General features: G+C 41.3%; 1 protein-coding gene across 2 annotated transcripts in view; it reads left to right on the forward strand.

Annotated features, from left to right (window-relative positions):
* Window positions 1-21,112, forward strand: part of SCNN1A (sodium channel epithelial 1 subunit alpha) — a 307,957-nt gene that overhangs the window by 207,398 nt on the left and 79,447 nt on the right. For both annotated transcript variants that reach the window (XM_044079561.1, XM_044079562.1), the window contains one exon: window positions 3,111-3,274. In XM_044079561.1, the coding sequence (XP_043935496.1) occupies window positions 3,111-3,274 (164 nt within the window). The remainder of the gene's footprint in view (window positions 1-3,110; window positions 3,275-21,112) is intronic.

Here is a 21,112-nt window from a genome sequence, read left to right on the forward strand (position 1 = left end):
AATGATGGCTCATAACTTTAATATTAGTTTTCAAGTTTCTGGGATAATTCTAATGTCATTAGGTTTTGAACAAATGCAGCAAAGCTATTTGTATGTTATTAGAAAGGTGATTTTGAATGGCAAAAGTGGCAGGTGATATGTTCATGAAGTGATTAGAATAGGTCTGTATTGTACGTTTCTCACAAAAATATTACGTGAGTGTCAGTGCTGATTACTGAAGTCATAATGGCAACACAGTATATGGGTTAAGGTACTAATCTGTGAAGCTAAAACTCTCAGTCTGTCCCATCAGCTTTCACTAGTATAAACAATAACTTAAAACAAGAAACTTAATTTTTAAATTGGTCGGTATTTATTTAGTTTTCAAAATAATGAATATGCTTTCCATCACGGACCTCTGTATCATTCCATTTATATCATACAACCCCCCCTCCTACTATATACATAACAATCACTACAAGGGACAAGTACATCTGGCAATCTGCCAACCACTCTCCACTCCTTGCTTTAGGAATCTGCAATGAGCATAGTACAGCTGCGTTAGGAACTTACTATGAATGTCGATGTCTGAGTACATTCACTGTCGCAGCCCAGGATCCGTCCCATTTCCTTCTCTTCTAACCCAGTACCCTAGACTGGGGTATCTCATAGTCTGATCTAATCTTTACCTTCCCCTTGCATCCCAAAGAGGGAGTTTAGGGCACTAGAGAATATAATGCCCTTGTCAGTTCAGCTTCTCAGCTGACCTTACCAGGTCAAGAAAGAAAATGACATAAGCCAAGGCCCCTTTTATACTACCAATGTCCTTACATGGCTGTGGGAGGGAGTGTAGCACATCTTCAGACAGCTATATTTGAAGCCTTTTCTGAGGGTGAAAGAATTATCCAGCATTTTTGTCACAAGGGATGGAGGTCAGTAGCAGGCATCTTTTATTAATTTTCTCATACAATGGGCCTTAGAATACTATCCTCAAATTCAAGTCTAGATTACCAGCATTACAGAAAGATACTTTATGTATTTTTGTAGATTGGTGAAAGTTTTAGTACTCCTTTTAGGTACAAGCATTTGTAGCTATCGTGTACCTAACACTTGTACATTTCCTAAATGGCAAAATGAATCATTGATAGATCTTGTTATAAAAAGATCAAGAAAGATCCTGAAGTATGAATCTGCCCTAAAGAAACCATTACGGTGATTTTGTCCTCAGTTTAAGATATATGTAGCCACACTGGGTGGTACTGACTTGTTTATTTATTTATGTACCCTGAGAATACAGATCTTCATCAGATGAAATTCAGACAGCCTCCCAACCCACCTACTCATTTGCAGGCATTTGCAACCGTTCCTGTCGAGATTATGGAATACTTTGTAGACAGGATGTTTTATTTCTGCAGAAGACAGCCTTTTAGATAATAGGGCATCAACAGGGTCAATGAGTTGTTTTTCTTCTTCTGTGGCAGTGTTTCCTAAGGGCATGCCATTGTCATACTCATATGTGTGTTCTTATGGCCACTCTTACTATTTGTATGATTAAAAGCCTGTAAAAATGATTCAAGTCTCATGGTTCTTGTCCAGGGAAGGGAGAGAAGCAGGAGCAGAATGACACACAGCATCATGCATAACTGTACACTCTCACACTGTATGCTGTGTATGGTGACACACTCTCACATGGTGTGCTGTGCATAACTGCACACTCACACAGTATGCCATGCATGTTGGCACAGTCTCACACAATATGCTGTGCATGATGGCACAGTCTCACATAGTATACTGTGTATAGCTACCATTTCACACATAGTATATGATGCATGATGACACAGTCTCGCAAAGTATGCTGTACATGGTGGCACATTCTCCCACAGTATGCTGTGAATGGCTGCATACATTCACACAGTATGCAATGTATGGTATTATCGTCTCAGGTACTATGTTATGCATCAAGGTATAGTCTCACACAGCATGCTGTGCATGGCTGCACATCTGACATTCTATGCCATACAAGACAGCACAATCTCACAGTAGGCTGTGCATGGCAATGGTGTCAGAATCACACACAGGATATTATGCATGACTGCACTGTCTCACACAGTATGTTGTGCATTGTGGCAAAGTGTTACATAGCATTGTGTGAATAGCTGTACATTCTTACATACTATAACATGCATGGCAGCATAGTCTCACACAGTATGTTGTACATGGTGGCAGAGCCTCAAGTAGTACACTGTACACAGTGGCAGAGTCTCATACAGTACACTGTGCAAACGTGCATTGTGGCATAGTCTCATACAGTTAGCTGTGCTTGAATGCAGATTCTCATACAATATATTGAGAATGGATGCACACTCTCACACAGTAGCTTGAGAATGGCTTCACACTCATATTTTTACACAGCATGCCTTGCATGGAGGCAAAGTCTCATATAGTACATTTTGCATGACAGCACACTTTCACACAGTATGCCATGCAAGGTGGCACAGTCTCACATTGTATGTTTTGCATGACTGTGCACTCTTACACAATATGTCTTATATTGCCATATAGTCTCACACATATGTTGAGCATGGCTGAACATGCACATTCTCACACAGTATGCTGTGCATAATTGCTCACATCCACACAGCATACTAGCATACTGTGTATGATAGTACAGTCTCTTACACTATGTTGCACATGACTGCTCACTCTCACACAGTATGTTGTGCATGATTGCACACTCACACACAGTATGTTTTGCATGACTACACACTTACACACAGTATGTTGTACTTGACTGTGCACTCATGCAGTATATTGTGCATGACTGCACACTCTCACAGTATGTTGTGTATGACCGCAAACTCTCACACAATATGTTGCGCATGGCCCACACAGTATGTTTTGCATAACTGCACACTCACACAGTATGTTGTACATGACTGCACACTCTCACACAATATGCCTTGCATTACGGGATGCACACTCTCACACAGTATAAAGAGTATGGTCCCTCACTGACACTTTCACTCAGTATGCTTTGCATGGTGACATAATGTGACACAGCACATTTTAGCACTTCACCTTATGAAACAATTACTTTTATATAGTCATTTTTCTTGCTTATATCTTTACAGGGCTGTCCTTGGTGCTGCGAACTGAACAGAATGACTTCCTCCCATACCTTTCCAATGTTGCTGGAGCCCGTGTTATGGTGCATGACCAGAATCAGCCAGTCTTCATGGAAGACAGTGGCTTTGACATCAGACCTGGTGTAGAGACATCTATCGGGATAAAAAAGGTAGATAAATTAATTAATGAATAGTAAAGACATGTGATGGAACTCGGCACTTGCTGACACCCATCTATCCTCTTTGTTCACTACCTGTTTTGTTTAATTATAATCATTGTACCCAGGCAGGAAACCAGAAGAACTGTAAATGTATTATATAAGGAACAACATAATATAGGGATGTATAATACATCTGGGAGTCTGTTAAGCAGCTGATGTTGCAATACTTGGACATAACTTATAGCATATATAATAGCAACATTTGCACTTTACCTTTGGATATTAGCTTGGGTCACATACTCCTTCTTTTAAGGAAGAGTACACATAGCACTTTCTTCTTTAATGTGAATTTAAATATGTTCATTATTTTCACTCAAAAATGGAAAATGTAAACAGAAAAGATGCTTACAAACTGTTTCAGACTATTAGTAGATCCTTTCATTCTGTTCTTTAGCCAATGATAAATTTCAGTTTGTCTCTCTCTTAATTATGCACAAAACACAGATCTTCCCTATTGCAATTTTTTCAGACAGGTAAGTACCTTTCTCTAAAAAGGCTTCTTTTGTACAGGTTTCTCAAACAATTAAACACGGTACTAATTTTCCCTATAACGAGTGACTATTACAGGTTTTTGCACTTTTAGGTTCCTCAGTTATACATAGTCTTATATTCCATAAACGACAGGCATGTCAGAGCAATTTCTCTCTTCATGGGATCATAGGAAGGTACTAGGCTAATTGCCCTAGGGCCCTTACAAGCCTAGCCAAGTTCTACCCTTATTGCCATGATCAGCACCTATTGCCCCTGTCCAAGAGGGACACATGTGGAACCCCCAGGGTGAGTTTACGGTTGCCCATTCAATCATCCAGATTGCATTTGAAGAGGGCCAATGAGTTGCTCTGTTTGATATGAAGTGGGAGTCTGTTCCAAAGGTGTGGTAACCTCTGGGAGACAAAGCTGTCCCTCAAGCATGTTCTCTGATAACTAACTTCTAATTAATCCTCTTAGTTACTAATGGCTCAGTCTGGCTATCAAGGTCACATATTAATGTCAGGCAGTTAGTGCAGAGAACTAAAGCTCTGTGATGTTAATGAGCATGGTACAGGGTTTGAATCCTTCCACTTTTATTTGCTTATTGTGTGACCCTGCATAAGTCACTTCACCAGAGAGTGCTCCCAGCTTGTCCTTGTACAGGAGCAATTTGTCCAGTGAAAGATTATACTTTTCATTATCCTAGTCTCTAAGGAAGGTCTTTTTATACCATGAATTCATTTATTCTATGTACGTTTTGCTGCCATATCTGCCAGCCATTAAGCCTCTGGCAGCCATTACGCTTCCACCATCCTTTAATATTCTCCTTTGATGGCAACAACAGATTCAGAGTTCCTATCACACAGGCAGCCATGGCGGTGGCTTGCACTCTTTCTGGCTTCCTGGCAACAACAGCATATCCCTGTACCCAAACCCCATCTCTGCTGTCTGATGTGAGTGCCTGCATCACCTCAGGGGTTTCCTCTGACCATCCCATGACGTGCACACTCCAACATGACCCCTATGAGGATTATCATTACTCGTGTCATACAGCCATAGTGTCATGCAACACTGTGCATGCGCAAAAGCAGATTGGCTAACCAGGACAACCATCTCCTCCACTCCAGGATGAGCAAACCATTGTAAACCACTCATTCATATACTTCCCTGAGTGTCTCTTCCACTGTCTTAGCTGCTATACAAACTCAAGTCATGTATATTATTGTCAAGGCTTTTTACTTCTATGTTACAGAGCCAGGCTTCCTTCCATTAATCTGTCTGACCTTTAGCCATAGGTAACTAGTAGTGTCAGCACAGATAACTAGTAGTGTCAGCACAGGTAACTAGTAGTGTCAACATAGGTAACTAGTAGTGTCAGCACAGGTAACTAGTAGTGTCAGCACAGGTAACTAGTAGTGTCAGCATAGGTAACTAGTAGTGTCAGCACAGGTAACTAGTAGTGCCAATTGTTCAAGAGGTAGCACCTTTGCCTTTGCTTGTAGAAGGTCACAAGGCTGGTAGCACCCTAATCATTGGTGTTAGACAATTACAGGACTGGGGGTTCTAGCCCCATACCTACTAATTGTATTAATTGTATCCCATATTTCTGGAATAGGCTGCCCTTTTGATGTTCTTCATGTTTCACTGTTGCAGTCATTATATTTGGGTAATCCTGCTGGCAGGTTGCCCTCAGTCGGCCTGAATTCCAAAGTCTTTGGTCTTGCGTCGGCTGCTGTCTCCTCTTCCATGACGTCAGGTCATCAGGGGTATAAAACAAGCAGCCAACACCATTTTCTTCAGTCTTTCCTGCCATGTGGTACCTGAAGCAGAAGCGGTTCACAAGTGCCGGTTGGCCGACTCCTGAAATATTCAAGTTTGAGTTTCAGAACTGAAGTCTTCACTAAAGCTAAGTACCCCGTTGGGGAAACTTTTTTCTTGCTCCATACCGATGTCAGAAAAAGTTAATAATTGTATTACTTGTGGGAAGCAAATACCTCATAAGGATTTCCATTTATACTGTATTCCTTGCCTAGGCCCTGATCACAATGTGCCTGGCTGTCACTTTTGTGCTAGATTTAACCAACACACTATTAAGCGTCAGTATATTTTTGCCTCAAAGTATTTTGGAAACAGATTTAACTACCCAGAATTGTTGTCGGATAGCAATCTGACTACTGGAGTACATAAAAAACGCAAAGAAAAGGACAGAGACAGACAGTCGAGGTCCAAAACCGATGACGAAGCTTCTCCTAAGCCAGTCGCTGGTTCGCTGGTACTCAGTGAGGTGCTTTTGCAGCCCCTGATACCCGCTACTTTCGAGTTGTAGGCCCCTACCGAGACTCATGTGGAGTCCAGCATGCCACAAGATACTCAAAGTATTGGACCCATGGATGTATCTCCCTCAGATGGGTCCGGAGCCACTGAGCAGGCACCAGCTTCTGAGGGTGTATTCAGGCCTCAACATTTTTATATCAAACCGACGACAGCTGCAAACCAAAGACAAAAGCACCTTCTAAAACTAAAAAAACAATGCATGAGCCACGTGCACAGGCTGCTATGCCTAAAAAACAGATGATCAAAATGGCTGAAGACCTTATTACCTTGATCAGGGGTTCCCATCCCTCTCCTGATAAGAGGCCTAGGCAAGACATTGATTATGAATCTTCAGATCAGGTTTCTATTTCTTCTGATTCCTTTTCAGATCAGGAATTATCTATACCTCCCAATGAGGATTCTGATGCAGAGTAGTCTATACCATCTGCATCACCTCCTGAGGATTATTCATTTGGAGAAACCTTGCATACTTTGAGGGAGTATTTTCACTGGAGAGTCAAGATTTCTCAGAATCAAAGAAGAGGCTCAGGGATTTCCTTCTTCTCCCTCAGCACAGGCCTTTAGCCATACCCCCTGTTTTAGACATTGTGGATGATGTGTTTTCGGAGTCAAGCTTGACCCCTGACTCCTTACCTCCGGCTCCCTGCAAGCCTGACAGATATTACAGGGTCCCTGACTCACACAAATTTTTATTTAGAAGCCCTGCTGCTGATCCTGAAACTATTTCACAGGGTCCAAAGGGAGTTAAGGGCTCAACAGCAAAAAATCCTACCCCCTCTGACAGAGATTCAAGGGCAGTGGATAGATGGGGAAAAAAGGTTTATACATCTGCAACCTTGGCAATTAGGGCCTTAAACTGCCAGTTTCATATGCTCAAGTATCAACAACATGTTATGGGATTGCTGAAACAGAAAATTATGTTGATTTCTGAATGTGCAGAAAATAAAGAATTGCAGGAATTTTTGTATGCAGCTGATCAGGTTGGAAAGCATACTTTGCAATGTGGTTTTGATTCCTGAGGCCTCCTGCAGGGCCGCAGTTACTGGATCTATGATTAGGAGGCATGCCTGGCTAAAAGAGCAAAATTTGCCTGATCATGTTACAGCTAAATTACTGGATGCACCTTTACAACATGATACTCTGTTTGGTATTAAGGCAGAAGAGGTTTTAAAGAAAATGGAAGACAAAGCTAAGTCTATGCAAACTGTAAAAGACTTCTTACAAGTGCAGCCACCAAGATTCAATAGACACTGGCCTACAAAAAATTGGTCCTTTCCTGTGTCAGACAGAGCACAAAGGGGCAAATCCAGACACCCTAAGGGTTCCAGATACCAGGCACAAGATTCTTACAGGTCAAAGCAATGGGGCGCTTCTACCTCCAAATCTGGAGGAGATAAAGCGCAAACCTACAGAAAACAGTCCCAATGACTTCCCTCTGCCTTCACCAAACACTTACCTTTTGGCAGCACCCTTAGGGGGGAAAATTAGCACTTTTTGCTCAAAATTGGCAGTTAATAACCCAGGACAAGTGGGTGCTAAACATAGTATCACAGGGATACAGATTCCATTCCCATACTCTGCCAATGGCAAACAGTTGGCTGGATCTGCCAAAAAATAAATGGGCAGAGGCACAGAAACAGGTTACATCCCTCATGGATATGGGGGCCATTCAGCCAATACTAGAACAGGAAAAAGGACAAGGTTTTTACTGGACTGTTCTTGGTACCCAGAAAGGATAAGGCCTGGCGGCCAATACTGGATTTATCGATTTTGAGCACATACCTGGACATACCAAAATTCAAAATGCTGACTTTGCAGCAGCTTCTGCCTATGCTGGACAAGAATGCCTGGCTGGTGACATTAGACCTAAAATAGGCATACCTGCATGTCCCAATAAGGCAATCATGCAGAAGATACCTCAGATTCAAGGCTGGCTTAATGCATTACCAATTCTCTGCACTGCCCTTTGGCTTATCTCCTGTGCCCAGGGTCTTTACAAAGTGCCTGGCACCAGTAATTGCTTTTTGCAGACAAAGAAGTATACAAATATATCCTTACTTGGACGACTGTCTCATTCAAGCAGAGAACAAGGACATTCTTCTTCAACACCTGGCATTTGTGAAAAGGTTTCTAACATGCCTAGGGTACACAATAAACAAAAATAAATCACAACTGGTAACAAAAGATAACATTCCTGGGTGCAAGCTTGAATACAACTGCCCAGATGGCTTACCTCACGCCAGACAAACAAAGGCAACTGACTACTTACTTCAAACTGATGGCAACAAAAACCCAGTTATCTGCAAGACAAACTCTGCAGGCTTTGGGCTTCATGGCATCCTGAATCCTACTGATTCCATATGCAAGAATGCATATGAGGAAACTTCAATGGTACCTAAAAAGTTTATGGAGTCAACATTGTCACAGTCTGGAAACAATGATTCCTCTCATTCCCTGCCTACAACAGGAGTTTCTATGGTGGGCAAAGGCATGTCACCAAAACATGGGACGGCCCTTCACTCTACCCCCTGCCAGCCAAACCTTAACAACAGATGCATCAGATTATGCCTGGGGGCCCACATGGCAGGAAGATGCATTCAGGGCATATGGACCCCAAAATAAATGCATCTACATGTCAACTAAAAAGAGATGCTAGCTGTTCAAAATGCCCTGACAGCCTTCAAGGACTTACTTCATCCAGGACAACTACTGATAAAGACAGACAACACCACAGTTATGTGGTATATAAACAAGCAGGGGGGCACGCACTCATACCCCCTTTGCAGATTAGCCATGGCACTGTGGGACACAGTTTTGACTTACCAAATACATCTTCAAGCTCAATTCCTGCTAGGGAAAACAAAATACTCTGGCAGACGATTTAAGCAGAAACCTTATGGACCCTCATGAGTGGAAACTAGATCCATAAGTCTTCAGCATGATAACAAAGAAATGGGGGAGCCCGGACATAGATCTATTTGCCTCTCCTCAAAATTATCAATTGAAAAGATTATGCACAAGGACTTATCACAGACAAGCATGGAAAGTGGACGCCCTGTTCTTCAGTTGGAAAAACCTATCAGTTTACGCCTTTCCTCCTCTGCCTCTTCTTCCCAAGGTCCTACTGAAAATCAGACAAGAGAAACCAAAGATGATACTAATTGCCCCGGACTGGCCTTGCCAGTACTGGTACCCAATCCTAAGGAACTTGTCTCAATGCCCAGCTTGGACCTTACCTCAGAGACCTCAACTACTGTCCCAGCAATACAATCAGATCCTGCACAATCAACTCCAGACACTGAACCTGGCAGCATGGCTGATCATGTAGTTATACAAACAACACCTCTCAGTAAAGCTGTGATGGATGTCATTTTGGAAGCCAGAAGGCCTAATACTAGAAAATCTTATGCTGATCAATGGAAGAGATTCTGTGCTTGGAATCAAGCACAAGGAACTGATACAGCAGAACCAAATATTCCTCAGATATTACAATACTTGACTGAGATGCTTGACAAAGGCCTATCTTTCTCATCGATTAAAATCCATGCCTCTGCCATTTCGGCTCATTACAATACAGAACCACCAATCTTTTCTCATCCTTTACTAAAGCAGTATCTTAGAGGAGCCAAACATTTAAGGCCTCCTAGAAGATCATCAATACCTGCATGGGACCTCAATTATGTGTTGGAAAAGCTCACCCTGCCTCCATTTTAACCAGCTGCTACTGCTGCTATAAAGTTCTTATCATGGAAAACAGCACTGCTGGTAGCAATTACTTCAGCAAGAAGAGTCTCAGAGCTACAGGCCCTCATGGCTGTGGAGCCTTTTATCATATTTTACCCAGACATGGTGTCTCTGAGGACAAAGCCTTCATTTATGCCTAAGGTGGTTTCCAGTGTGGCTCTTAACCAAACTATTCATCTGCCAACCTTTTATCCAAATCCGCAGAACAAGGGGGAGAGAATTCTGCATTCCTTGGATGTACACAGGCAGCTAAGATTCTAATTGAGCAGGACTAAAGCTCTAAGAAAAACTGAGCAATTACTAGTGAAATATGCTGTAGGATTAGAAGGAAAGGCTATTTCAAAGCAGACTATTTCAAAGTGGATAAGCCACTGCATTAATTTCTGCTACTTACACCATGGCAAACCTGTGCCCAAGGGCATTAGGTCTCATTCCACCAGAGCTGCAGTTACTTCAGCAGCCTTTCTCAGAGGAGTACCAACCAAAGACATTCTAGAGTCTGCTACCTGGAGTTCTGTTCACATCTTTACAAAGCATTATCATTTGCCTCTCTACTCTAAGTCCAGGGCGGGCTTTGCCACTGCAGTTCTGCAGGGCCTTATAGCTGCACCTAATGCTGTTTAGCTCCAGCCACCCATCCATAGCTTTGGGATTCTACCCAAATGTAATGACTGCAACAGTGAAACACGAAGACCATAGTACAGTTGTGTACACTTACCATAAATGTAGATGTTCGAGTGTATTCACTGTTGCAGTCCAGGTTACCTGCCCACCATCCCCCTTTCATTCTGAAGTTTATCTTTCCTTCTCTATCTTCTACAACCTATGTGGTGAATTTGCTTGTAGAGGAAGGTAAAGTTTGTATTGATGCATGTATATATAGTTTTTATATATATATATATATATATATATATATATATATATATATATATATATATTTTTTTTTTTGCTACCTTTTTGGGGGCACCTGACATCTGGGGCAAGAAAAACTAAAGAAAATGGCGTTGGCTGCTTGTTTTATACCTCTGATGACCTGACATCATGGAAGAGGAAACAGCAACTGATGCAGGACCCAAAACATTGGAATTCAAGTCGACTGAGGGCAACCTGCAGGCAGATTACCCAGATGTAATGACTGCAACAGTGAATACACTTGAACATCTACATTTATGGTAAATGTACACAACTGTACTTTCCAAAGAGAGTACTTCCCTAATAACCTTTAAAATCAGTCCGAATGTCTGGATGGGTATTGCATATTTTCACCGGGGTAGTGAATAAAGTCTACATAATGGGGGGCACTGTTAGTCTCCCACAGTATTGAGTGATGTGGCTGAGCTTCTCAATGTTCTCCTTTGGCCATAATTTAATTAGAGTCTATGATCACTTTCGGTGTCTCAGTGTCCCCATGCCATGTACCTTGCTCTTTAGCACATAATCCTTGGACTGTTCATAGCCTGGTGCCATGAAAAAGGGATAACAACAACATATATATTGGCCAACCCAGCTCAGTGGACAACAGTGTACACAGCTGGCTACAAATCCAAAAGCCACCAGCTTATCAGCAGGTTCTTATCCTATTCTTGGCTAAGCGATTTCAGAGCAACATGGACATTGTGATGACTTGGAAGGTCCAGCCAAGGAGAAAATAATGTGAAGTTAAGGTCCACTTGATGACCCCTTTCAGTTAGAGGGTATTGCTTCTCCATATCAAACAACTTCTGACTTGGATACTTGGCAGGGCATTCCATGTCCCAAATCACTTGTGACAGTAAAATCTCCAAATCAACATCTGAGTTATCTATCTGAGCAGTAAACTTCTGTTTAATGTTTTGTGTGACCAAGGTGAGGTGTGCATAACGTGATGTTTCAAGAAGAAAAATGCCATTGCTGCATCTTCAGTTCATTTTACAAGGTTAAGGAACTGGTATTAACTGTTAAGTTGCTAAGAAGACCCATACATTGGCCGTTGTCAGTAACTGAGGCCATACTATATAAAAGCTTCCATGTTCAGTGCATTTTCTGCTTAGGTCCTGAGCACAGCATTGCTAGTTATAATATCTGACAGGACTTTCTTCTAAAGACATGGAAAAGAAGGCAAGAAACCCTCCAGGGTTAGTAGGCCAAAAGGAAATTCACAGCCCTATTAAAATCATCATCCATGTTTGTATATATGCAGCAGCAGCAGGGTGGCATAGATGTCCATCCCATTAAAAAATGAAGTGAATCCACAGGGAGAAAGAGAGGGAAGAGCTTGAACATCGAAGTTGATTGGAAACCCCTAGGTCCAAATGTATCAGTTCTGGAAAGGTGCTCAGACAGCCCTCAAGCCTGACATCAGTAACTGAGGATAAAGCTGACATTACCCCTGTGAAAGCCATTATGCCTGCACCCCTCATATGTCCCAAGACAACAGATCATGCCCTGTGATCATCTTTGTATGTTGGATTCCCACTGTCCACTATGGAATGACATTTGATAATAAAAGCATGAGAGGGTGAAATCCCCACAGTTAATGTCAAAGAAAATTCCACACCCTGAAATTGGATTCCAGGGGCATTCTGTCCTAGGATTTCCAAATCCCCAGAAGTCTCCCATTAAAATAAGATGCCAGTGCCTGTACTAAGGTGCATCTCATGTGTAGACAGCTGTATCTTGGCAGGTCTTCTACCAATAGCCTCCTGCCAGCCTCTTTAGAAGTACAGGGCTAAGTTAGTTCAACTCTTCAACCTTTTTCCTGTGCAGCCCAAAACCAGAATAAAAATAACACTGTGTCTAGAATACCCCTACCCAAGAAGAAGAAGATGATCTCCCATGAGAGACTTAGACTCCTCTGATTCTGAGGTGAAACAACCAGCGTGCAGGCCACAGATTACCTCCCCTCTATGATTTATATTGATAGTAAGTACATTTTGGCTTCTGATTCCCCACCAGAGAACATACCATTTGGGGACATTGTCTCATCATGACAGAGCACTTTATGTGGCATTCACAGGACGCCTTTGAGCCCAGAAGAGATACTGGGATTTTCCTGGGTCTTGGGTCCCCTAACTCAGTGGTTATCCCTACAGTCCACCATTTTTTAATGTTTTTCAAGTACCATACTTTGAGCCAAGCTTCCCAAATCTCTGTTTCCAAGAGACCTGACAAATTTTATAGTGTTCAGAATTTCCATGTTTCTGTAAAACAGCCCCTTTACAGATGCAGATACAATGTCTCTGGAAACTTCTAAGGGAAGTAGACTGACTCCAATGCACAGTACTCTTCCCAGTAACTTTCACTGGTTTGGGGAAAAAGTGTACATATCAGCAATCCTGGTTTTCACAGCCCTCAATGTTCAGACACTCATTTGGAAACATCCGGAACATATCATTATGCAACACCAGGACAAGTGTGGGAAGTGCAGGAAGAAATACTGAAGGCAACTTTGGCCACACAAATGTAGACTGTTTACAGCTGGATAAGCATGTAAATAAATATGATATGATAGCATATGATAAAGTGGAGCTATGGTGCCGTGGTACAGCTTCCAGGGTTGTTGTAACATGGCCAGTTACAGGAGCCATTCTTGGCTGTAGAAAAAGTCTCTGTCAGAGGATTTCGAGGTCCAACTCCTTTATGTACTTCTGGATAATGATTTGCTCTTCAGACCCCCAACTTAAAATGTGTTTAATAAACTGAAGGACACTAGAAAAAGAATGGAGATGATCAAACATGTTTGACCCTCGTGTTACCAAATATAATAGAAGTGACCTATCTAAGCAAGAACCATATTACCAGAGACAGGGAAAAGGCAAATAAACAAAGGATAGGTAGACCACAAAGAAAAGAACATTGCAGTAGGAGGACTGAGGGACATCTGGGGTCCTAAGGACTCAATCCCCCAATGGGTAGGAGCAGTCACTCCCCACCAAATAAAAATACTCATCGTGGCACTTAATTTCCCATTCCTCTCCTTTATTGTCCCAAGACCGATGGTTGGCTGACCTCCTGTTAGCATAACTGGTGAAGCATAACTATAGACCTGTAAGTATTACAAACTGCGAAAGGGAAGTACAGAATGTACTTCACATACAAACAAAAATGAACTTCTGTTTACACTAAAAGAACAGGAACACATTGATGTCCTTCTATTCATAACATAAGTGAGTCCACCACCAGCTGACTCGAATGTCTGGCCAGTATACAAAAGCCTAAAGCTACTGTGAGGTATGTGCAATGTCGCCCATAGAACTAGTCCAACGTCAGTCATAAAGTGACATCAGGTATAAAGCATATATCGGCACATACCAAGCCTCAGAACCGAATGCCCCAGGAAGATCATCAGCCTGAGATAAGTGAGGAAACATACATCCAGCATACAGGCAAGTGTCAGGGGAAGACAGGTTGGGGGAAGAATACTGCAACAAATAGAAGAAAAGGACATCTATGGTTATGGTAAGATTTTATACAACTATTCGATGTCCTCCTATTCATATGTTACAGTATTCATAACATAAAGGAGAATGCCAAAGCTCATGCAGAAGAAGGATTGGGCAGAGGAGCAGTAGCACTCTCTAAAAAAGTCCTTCAGAATGGCCCTTGCAAACCAGCTCTAGACGTGGAAATGCCATCCAACTTGTAGTGTTTTGTGAAAGTGTGTGAAAGTATGTGAAAGCGTGTACAGAAGACCAAGTAGCTGCTTCTAATATAGAGGAAGTGTCCAGACCTTTGAAGAAAGCACCTGAAGAGGACCAGCTCTAGTGGACTGAACCTTTACTGGGGATGCAAGTTTTCTCATGAAGCACGTAGCACAAGGAAATGGTTTTAGAAATCCAAGAGGAAATGGTCTGCTTTGAAACAGGGCTGCCCAGGGCCCTAGGGTGATAGGAAATGAAAAGGCAATCAGATTTCCTAATAAGAAATTCTGAGACCCTTCTGGCTGAAGTGATGGTCAGAAGAAGAACTGTTTTTCATGTGCAATCCTGAAGATACGAAGAAACTGCTGGTTCAAAAGGGGCTAAAGTAAGTTTCTGTAGAACAAAATCTAGATCCCAAGCAGGAGGAACAGGTTTCCTTGGTGATCTTATATGAAGGACACCTTTCAGGGGAAAGTTTAACTTCCAGCCTTGAACTCAAGGGAGGAATCATAGGCAAGACAAGACCAAAACTGCTCCTGATGAAGGCAAGGATGCACAACCATATAAACCAAACTGAAATATTATTGATGAGGTTAAGCACATTTATTCTACTAAATCTAGAACTTCTTCAGAACCAATTAAAACCAAAATATGTAAATTTAAATAACAATTTCAAACAATCAGGTGGTACTTCACACCCAATGAAAATAATTAATTAAATGAAATTAAAATGCTTCAACTTTAAAACACCATTCACTGAACAAGCATCATTCAGACCAGGTCTATTTGTAGCATCCAGTCTAAGCTGCAATTTGAGTTCACAAACATCTAAATGTTCATCGATTATTTTACCATTTACTCAATGACACTAAAAATAAATTTATGTCTGGTGGCGGACTCTCTCATGTTATAAATACTGTGACATATAGAAGAAAAGGACATCTATGGTTATGGTAAGATTTTACACAACTATTCTTTCTCTCTGTGTTAGCAGAAATGCTGGTGCAATCAACAATAGATCCTGTTTCGTCAGGCTAGATCGCCAGCAGGTTTTATTCCAGACTGTTCCTTGTGCCAAGAAAAGTCAGATCATGGAGCCCCATTCCGGACTTATTAAAGTTAAACTGTTTCCTAAAAATGTCCATATTTGAGATGTTGACTTTACAAGCCTCCTTGCCCACCCCCACCCCCTCAGCTCTACGGCTCTACTGTTGACACTGGAACTCAAGAATGTCTACCTCTAAATATTTATTTTCAGAAAATATAGGCAATACCTAAGATTTGTAGCAGGGGTCACCATCATAATTTTATCTCCTTGCTCTTTCGTTTAGCTACTTATCTGAGTTTTTACAAAATGTCTGACAACAGCCATAGCTCACTACAAGGATGAAGGCAACTACCTGCTTCAGTCGCAAACTCAGGAAAAGAGCAGCATTCTCAATGGCAGCTTCAAGAGACTAAATTTCTCCATGAAAGAACAGAAGTCCAAATGTATACACAAGCAGCAGTAATTTTCTGGTGATCATTCAGTATATCAACTCAAAAAACTTTACTTGCTACAAGAAACGGTGTAATATAATTCTGTCATTTTCAAGAAAATTCCATGATGGATCAGTTAGGGAGAACCACAGCAGATCCACATGAGTATATGCTAGATAGAAACACATTTTTGGATCTCAGGAACAAATGGGATACGTCAAAGGACACATTTCTGCTTTACTGAGTAGCAGGAACTGAGAAAATTATTTTCCAGAACTCCAAGCAAACATACTTGCTCAGTAGATGCCTTAACCTGGACTGAGTGGGATTTTTTTCTGTGCTTTCCTCCTATACCTCTGCTCCTCAAGGTAGTTCAACAGTTGAAGGAGGATAGCCATAGCCCATAACACATCCAAATTGCTTTGTTTATGGCCCATGCTGCATTGGTTATCTCATCTACTTCAGATATCAAGGGAAAACCTGTGCTCTGCCTCAGCATGAGAATCTTCTGTTGTGTTCCTGCTTTCCTTGGTCACTTTGACCAAGCTTATTTCTGCTGGGGACTAGGAGACGGCCTTCCCCCCTTGCCTTATTACTGCTCACATTTCATTTCTCTGCTGTTACTAGTATTGCTCTGACATCCCTTGTTTCCTTTATCCTACTTTAGCGCATTGCTTTCTTTAGTTTTACTTCTTTGCTTCCATTCTTTCAAATACCCTTTTCTTTTAGTTTATAACCTCTTCAAATCACCAGAACCATATTTGTTTCTGTTTTTTCCCTTGTATCTTTTTTCCTATTAGTGGCGCTATGCTGGTTTTGTTCCTTTCCCAGATTTGCACCCCTGCCATTACTCACTATTCCCTTTCCTCCGCCTCAATTTCTCCAACTTCTGAAAGTCTGCTATTGCTAGAACCTTTTTTTTTTTTTGAGAAGAGACCAAATAACTGGGATTTTTTTAATACCAGATCTCATGCTGTCTGGAGAATGAGAATCTTTCTGATTTTAGCATCAAACAACAAACATTATCAGTTCTAATAAGCTTCTTATGCAACTGATCTGATAAAAAAAAAAAGAATGACAATTTAGAAACTGTTGGGGGGACACAAAGGCAGTCCCCCTCTCACCTTGACTTTCTAGAGCTTGAACTTAGAGAGGACTCTTTCTTTTGTTTTTTTTTTTTTCACTCTTATCAACTTTGTCAGATTATCTATCGTACTTTCGACTTTGATGGTCTTCATATTCCACTACTGTAATACTGACTCTTGGGATTCCTGCCTATAAAAGACCAAAAGCCGGTCAAAATAACAGAGCTATCACCTTCCCCTTCTGTCCCAGCAAACTCCCTCAGTGAATCAGTAGTATAAAGGTTAACCTGCCAGTACAATCTTCCGTTATTTCTTGCTGAAGTTAGATGAGCACTGCATTTGTTACTGTAGCACCATCAGTCCATTTGGTCAACCTGAAGTCCGGAGACTCAGATAAGTACCTTTTTGGGGAAATGTCTTATATTTTTTCCAAATTTGATATCGTCTTTAAAAGTCAGACCATATATGAAATAATTGTTAGAGGTGTATGTAGCATATTCCTCACAGACAGTTTCCAGAGCTTCTGTCTTTTTTTTTTTTTTTGCTTAGGTTGGAGGCATGATGTGCTCAGCTGTCCCAGTGTGCATGTTTCAATACCAGGACCATTAAACATCAGACTGAGTCCCTAGAAAATTATTATAGCAACATGAGTATGCTTATACTAGGCATGATATATCATCTGATGATCTTCCTTCAGACTTTCCCAAGAAAAAGAAGAAGCTCCTTAAGGACAAGGCTGTTCAGGAGAACAATGACATGATTTTAGAGTCCAACAGCTCCACAAGGGTGAGGTAACTGATACCTGTGAGGCACTTTTGCATCTCCATTCCTGGCTCCTGTCTTGACCAAGCCCTCTGGCATGACCTGTCTGGACGCCACTATGCCAACAGTCACAGGTGCAACCTTCTGAGCCAAAACTAAATTGTTATTCCTTGGGCCCAAAGCTGCAGTGGTATCAGACTTCAACATGCGAATGTTGGTTTTAGAGACATAGGGTAGCATCCTTCAGCTGTTTGTTAGAGAGGAAGTTGGGGAGGCCTTATCCAGGTTGTAGTCAGCTGCCTGTCTTCTGAGGGCTTTAAATCAGACCACACTTCTAAGCTGAGATCCAAGGCACCAAAGTCCAATCAGTCATCAATCTATTTGTCTCAGTAACAGCTGAACAGTTCTCCTTCCCAAATTTTACAGGTCTTTTCTCTGGGTCTTTTTTATACTGGTTCAAGATTTCAGAGACTTTATGAAAGTCAGACAGCCAGATCCTGAAAAGACCCTGTTCCAGGGATCCAATGGAAGTCTTCTACTCTTAAAGAGTGTCAGATTCCTCTAAGTAGGACTGAAAGAGCCAAATGAATGGATGTTAAGGAGGAAAGTACTCATTTTGACCAAGGCAGCAGTAGCTCTTCCCTCTAAGCCTTGCCTGAGAGAAATAGCTTTTGCCACCACAGCATGTAGACCCCCTGTCACAGAACAAGTGTGGTGGTGGTAATAAATCCCAACTTAAGAGCTTTGGGTTTGACAGAGTGGATAATCTATCTCTCATTCCCACCAGGCACATATTTTCAGAGAACATGATATACACTTATTAAGGGAGGCTAGAAAGACCAACACCAGAAAGTCCTATGTAGCTAAGTGACTTGTGTAGTGGCACTAGTGTTAAGTACTGTGTTCTTCAGCTTGTGGAAAAGGTTCTGTCACTGGAGCCTTAGCAGAGGACAGGAAACAAGCCCGGTGCAGCTACCCTTTGGCCTCATTACCTGTCAAATGTTTTCAAAGTAAACCTATTATATGCATCTATCAAGGTTCATGCTGCAGCCATTTCTACTTGTCTGCCAGAACAGCCTCCTGTGTTTTCACACCTGCCTTTGAAATGGTTCCTTAAGGGGGTTCTTCATCCGACACATCCCAAAAAAGTAAAAGCACTATCTTCAGACTTCAGTTTCATGTTGGGGAAACTGACCTTATCATCTTTTGAACCTGCCATTTCTGCCTCTTTCAAGATGCTACTCTAGAAGAATATTGTTGGCAGCCTTGACCTCAGAGTGATCTTTGAGCTTTAGGCTGCCATACGTAGACACCTTTCGCAGTGTTGCATAAAGACAGTGCCACCTTCTATACAAACCCTACCTTCATGCTTAAAGTGCTGAATGAAGTCTCATTAAAACAAGTCATTAACTTCCCAGCATTTGTCCATCCACACAGCACAACAGGAAGAAATTATTACATGCTTTTGATTTGCACATTCAGATTTTACCTGTGACAAATGTAAAGGAATGGAAACCTGACAGCAAACAAACTATAGCCAAGAGGATTGCCAACTGTATTTCCTTCAGTTACCTCCATTATAGGAAACAAATTCCTGTTACTATTCAGATTTTCTTTATCAGTCCATTGCTACCACCACAGCTCTATTAGGGAGGTTTCCACTATGGCTGTTTTGGAGGTAGCCACCTGATCATCTGTCCACACTTTGGTCAAATGCTACAACTTAGAAGACATGTCTAGGGTCAGGACAGGTTTTGTCTCCATCATTATGTAGGGTCTGGTATTTTCTGCTCCCTTCTCAGGCCAACCACCTATTCTTGTTTAACCTGCAATTGTAAGATAGTGCTGCAACAGTGAACTACAAATAATGTAGTGCAGCTGTGTTAGGAGCTTCAATAATTGTAGATGTTTGAGTAGAATTTTATAAATATTTAAGTAGATTCACTGTTGTAGTACCATTTCTCTCCCTACGTTCCCCATGCTGTCTATACCAATGCCTTGTGACATACCCCATCAATTTCCCCTGACATCTGTCATGCAGTCTTTGGCACTGGATTGAGCCATCTATGGTTGGGACATGCCCAAGATCCTAGGTAACTGTGGCTTGGCATATAGGGAAAGAAAGGTTTGATGATGTTATTGGCCTTCTAGTCTTTATACTACCAACATCTTAATGTCAGAAAGGGAAATAGTCCTTCATGCCAAGAGGGGGAAGGTGAGAGCTCTGGTATATGGTTATCTATTAGGCTCTTGTATGTGGGAATTCCAAGAGTAAGCACTGTAATAGGAGATGTACTTAAATATTTACAGTTATTTTTAAGTTCCTAACACAACTGTACTTTTCTTTCTCTCTCTTCCTTTGTCTTTGGCATATCAATCATTAGTTCAGCCCTGAAGCCGCAAAGTATTATTCTCAAGAAGGACCTCAAGGTTGAAGCCCTTTTAGAGAACGACTGCTTCAAATCTGACAAAAGTTGATTGTTTTCTTATTCTGGACAGTGTCCAGGGTAAAACATTCACAACATACCTCTCAGCCTTTTAGCACAAGAAATCTGGACAAAGCCTAAAATAATGGTGGGGGGGGGCTGAAAAATAAGGCTGGATTTTTAAATATTGCACTTATAATCTTATAAAGTTGCTAAAATAACAAGATCTTTGCTAGCATGCACTTTCTAAAGGATATCAAGTCTGAAAGTCAAATGCATGTATTATTTAATGACTTCAATCCTCAGTGATTTGCCAAACAAAACATTTTGTGAGAAGCAGACCAAAAATGTAAGCCAAAAAGACTGACCATTCTGTGAAAGTCTGGACAGTTGAGAGGTATGCTCATAAATATCACAATGGACTTCAAAAAAAGGTTGCTTTAGCAAACTAAATAGTTCCTATTTTGAGATCACAAGTACACGCCTTGAAAGTCTTGATATCCATAAGTATCTAAGCAAAGCTATACTGAAATGCAAGCCATCGAACTAAAACGGACAACAAAAATGATTTAAAATAGCAGTTAGCTAAAAAGTAAAGCAAGCAGACACACAGAAAATTGGAGATCGAGTATAAGAGCACTTCACTTGCAACAAATACCAGCTCATTTTTGTAATAAAGATGGTGATAATGCAGCAACTAGAAATATTGCTAATGGATGAATGCTGTAAGTAAGTATGGAATGCTTAAAAGTGCCATTGAGTGAGGTCTTGCAAGGAAAGGAAAGCAAAAAAAAAAAAGTAATTATGAAAAGGGTGCGATGATGAAATGCCAAAGTCTGAGGGCGAGAAGAAACATAGCACTATAAA

Source organism: Protopterus annectens, chromosome 8.part0, assembly GCF_019279795.1.
Source record: "Protopterus annectens isolate FY-2018-M chromosome 8.part0, PAN1.0, whole genome shotgun sequence".
Classification (NCBI taxonomy): Eukaryota; Metazoa; Chordata; order Ceratodontiformes; family Protopteridae; genus Protopterus; species Protopterus annectens.